General features: G+C 48.3%; 1 protein-coding gene across 1 annotated transcript; it reads right to left on the bottom strand.

Annotated features, from left to right (window-relative positions):
- Positions 1-1,205: 1,205 nt before the first annotated feature.
- Positions 1,206-1,814, bottom strand: LOC127094611 (uncharacterized). The gene has a single exon (XM_051033421.1). The coding sequence runs from the start codon at positions 1,812-1,814 to the stop codon at positions 1,206-1,208; it is 609 nt and encodes a 202-aa protein (XP_050889378.1).
- Between the last annotated feature and the right edge of the window lie 255 nt (positions 1,815-2,069).

The following is a 2,069-nucleotide window of genomic DNA, read 5'->3' as shown; positions in this document are numbered from 1 at the left end:
GAGCATTCTCAACAGTTATCTATACTGGATAGTAAGGTATCTCCAGAGTAGACACCTCGTCGGTTGCTGAGGAATGTTCTACTAGGAAGATACCTTGATCTATCAGTATTTGAACACCTTCTCTAAGCTCCTCACAACCTTGTGGGGTATCCCCACAACGTGCACAATCATCAGTGCATCGAGGGAACACGTTCCTTAGGAGCAATTGTTTCTTCACTTCCAGTAACGGATTCTTTATCATGTAGACCTTTGAGATACGGTCAACCCCAGCGGACTCTTGGATCATGTTCACGGGATGTCCGGCGTGAGGAGGCATCAGATTGTTGTTGACATTGGGCCTCGCTGGCACGAACGATATGACCTTCGAGTCAAAGAGATCTTGCACTTTATACCTGAACGCTTTACAGTTATCAAGAGTATGGCCGGGTGCCCCAGTGTGGAACTCGCATCGTGCGTTTGCATCGTAGCCCAGTGGGAGTGGGGACGGCGGAGGCCTGACTTCCCTGAGCTTGATAAGAGAACAGTTCAACAGATGGTTTAGTAGTTGACTGCAGCTCATAGGAAGAGGATCGAGTCTCCTCTCTTGTCTTCTGGGACGTTGTTGGCCACGTGGGTATTGCTGATAATTGTTCGGCCCGGGGGCGTACGGCTGCTGGTACTGAGCAGGCGGCTGGCCAGGGACTTGCTGTGGAGCGGCAGGAATAGCGTATGTGGGTGGTTGGTAGTGGTTGGGAGTCACTTCTGTGACCTGATAATAGGGGGTTCAGTAAGCCTTACCCTTCCCTTTGGAGGTTGATGCGGCGTTGGTCTCTCCCTCTGTTTTCTTGGGAAAACCACTGTAAGGTTTCTTCGCCCCACTGGCAACATTAGCGGGGTTCGGGATCTTTCCGGCCTTTACACCACTTTCAATTCTTTCGCCAACAACGACCAGATCAGAGAACCCAGCCGATGTACTCCCTACCAGTTTCTCATAGTATGGGCCTTGAAGTGTTCCCACGAACATATCAACCATCTCCTTCTTAAGCATAGGTGGTTGGACCCTAGCACCTAGGTCCCTCCAACGTTGTGCGTATTCTTTGAAGGATTCTTCGGATTTCTAAATCAAGCTCTGGAGTTGCGTTCTATTCGGCGCCATGTCAGTGTTATACTGGTAGTGCTTCAAGAAAGCTTCAACTAACTCTCTCCAAGAACGTACATGCGAGCGTTCAAGCTGCATGTACCATTCGAGGGATGCTCCGCTGAGACTGTCTTGAATACGCAGCCATTTTCCTGCAGTAAGACCTGACATGGGTCTTGGGGCAGGTGTTTCCCTGGTATTTCTCGAAAGCAGGTACCTTGATCTTAGCTGGGATCTTGATCCCTGGGACTAAGCACATATCAGCAGCCTCCAGCCCGAAGGTGTTAGGGCCCTCAATGGCTCGGACTCTTTCATCCATCATCTTGAGCTTCCTTTCAAGTTCATTTTGATGTGGCCCGAAAGGTTCATACACTGACTCATTCCTAGGCATGAAGAAGTCTCCATCATGGTCTTCTGTACCAGCTTGGGAACCTCCCTGGATAGGGACATGGTAAGTGTGGGCATCATTTGGATTGTTAGGCATCCCTTCCACATGGGCCTGATTGATGACCGGGATCCCATTCCCTATGATAGGATTAGCAACATTCATGTTGACATTGGTCCCTGGCTTAGCCTGGAGATTCTCTTCTTGTCGATGGATGATGTTCTGCATGATGTCCATGAGTTGCCCCAGTTGGGCTCTCACTTGAGCCATCTTCTCCTGCATGGCAGTCTGGTTTTGCTCAATCCTTTCCATATCTATCTTTTGCTTAGCTCGGGTGTTGTAGAAGTGGGAAGTCAGCTTGGCGATGAGAGATACTGAATGAAAATCCAAAATAATGGTGAGACCAACTGGGTGTATTATGAAATGCATGGGTGAATGATCGATGCATGATGCATGTTCATTTTTTTCATTCTCGGGGAACCCTTATACGATTCATGATGTGACAGTAAAGCATTATAAAATAACATAAAAATTTGGAACACCGACTTCCCTCAAATCAAGCAATTT

This window comes from Lathyrus oleraceus, chromosome 6, assembly GCF_024323335.1.
Source record: "Lathyrus oleraceus cultivar Zhongwan6 chromosome 6, CAAS_Psat_ZW6_1.0, whole genome shotgun sequence".
NCBI classification, from domain to species: domain Eukaryota; kingdom Viridiplantae; phylum Streptophyta; class Magnoliopsida; order Fabales; family Fabaceae; genus Lathyrus; species Lathyrus oleraceus.
This window is presented reverse-complemented; position numbering and strand designations above follow the sequence as displayed.

Excerpts from the sequence above, each read along its gene's own strand:
- LOC127094611 (XM_051033421.1), bottom strand. The coding sequence starts at position 1,814 with ATGGAAAGGATTGAGCAAAACCAGACTGCCATGCAGGAGAAGATGGCT.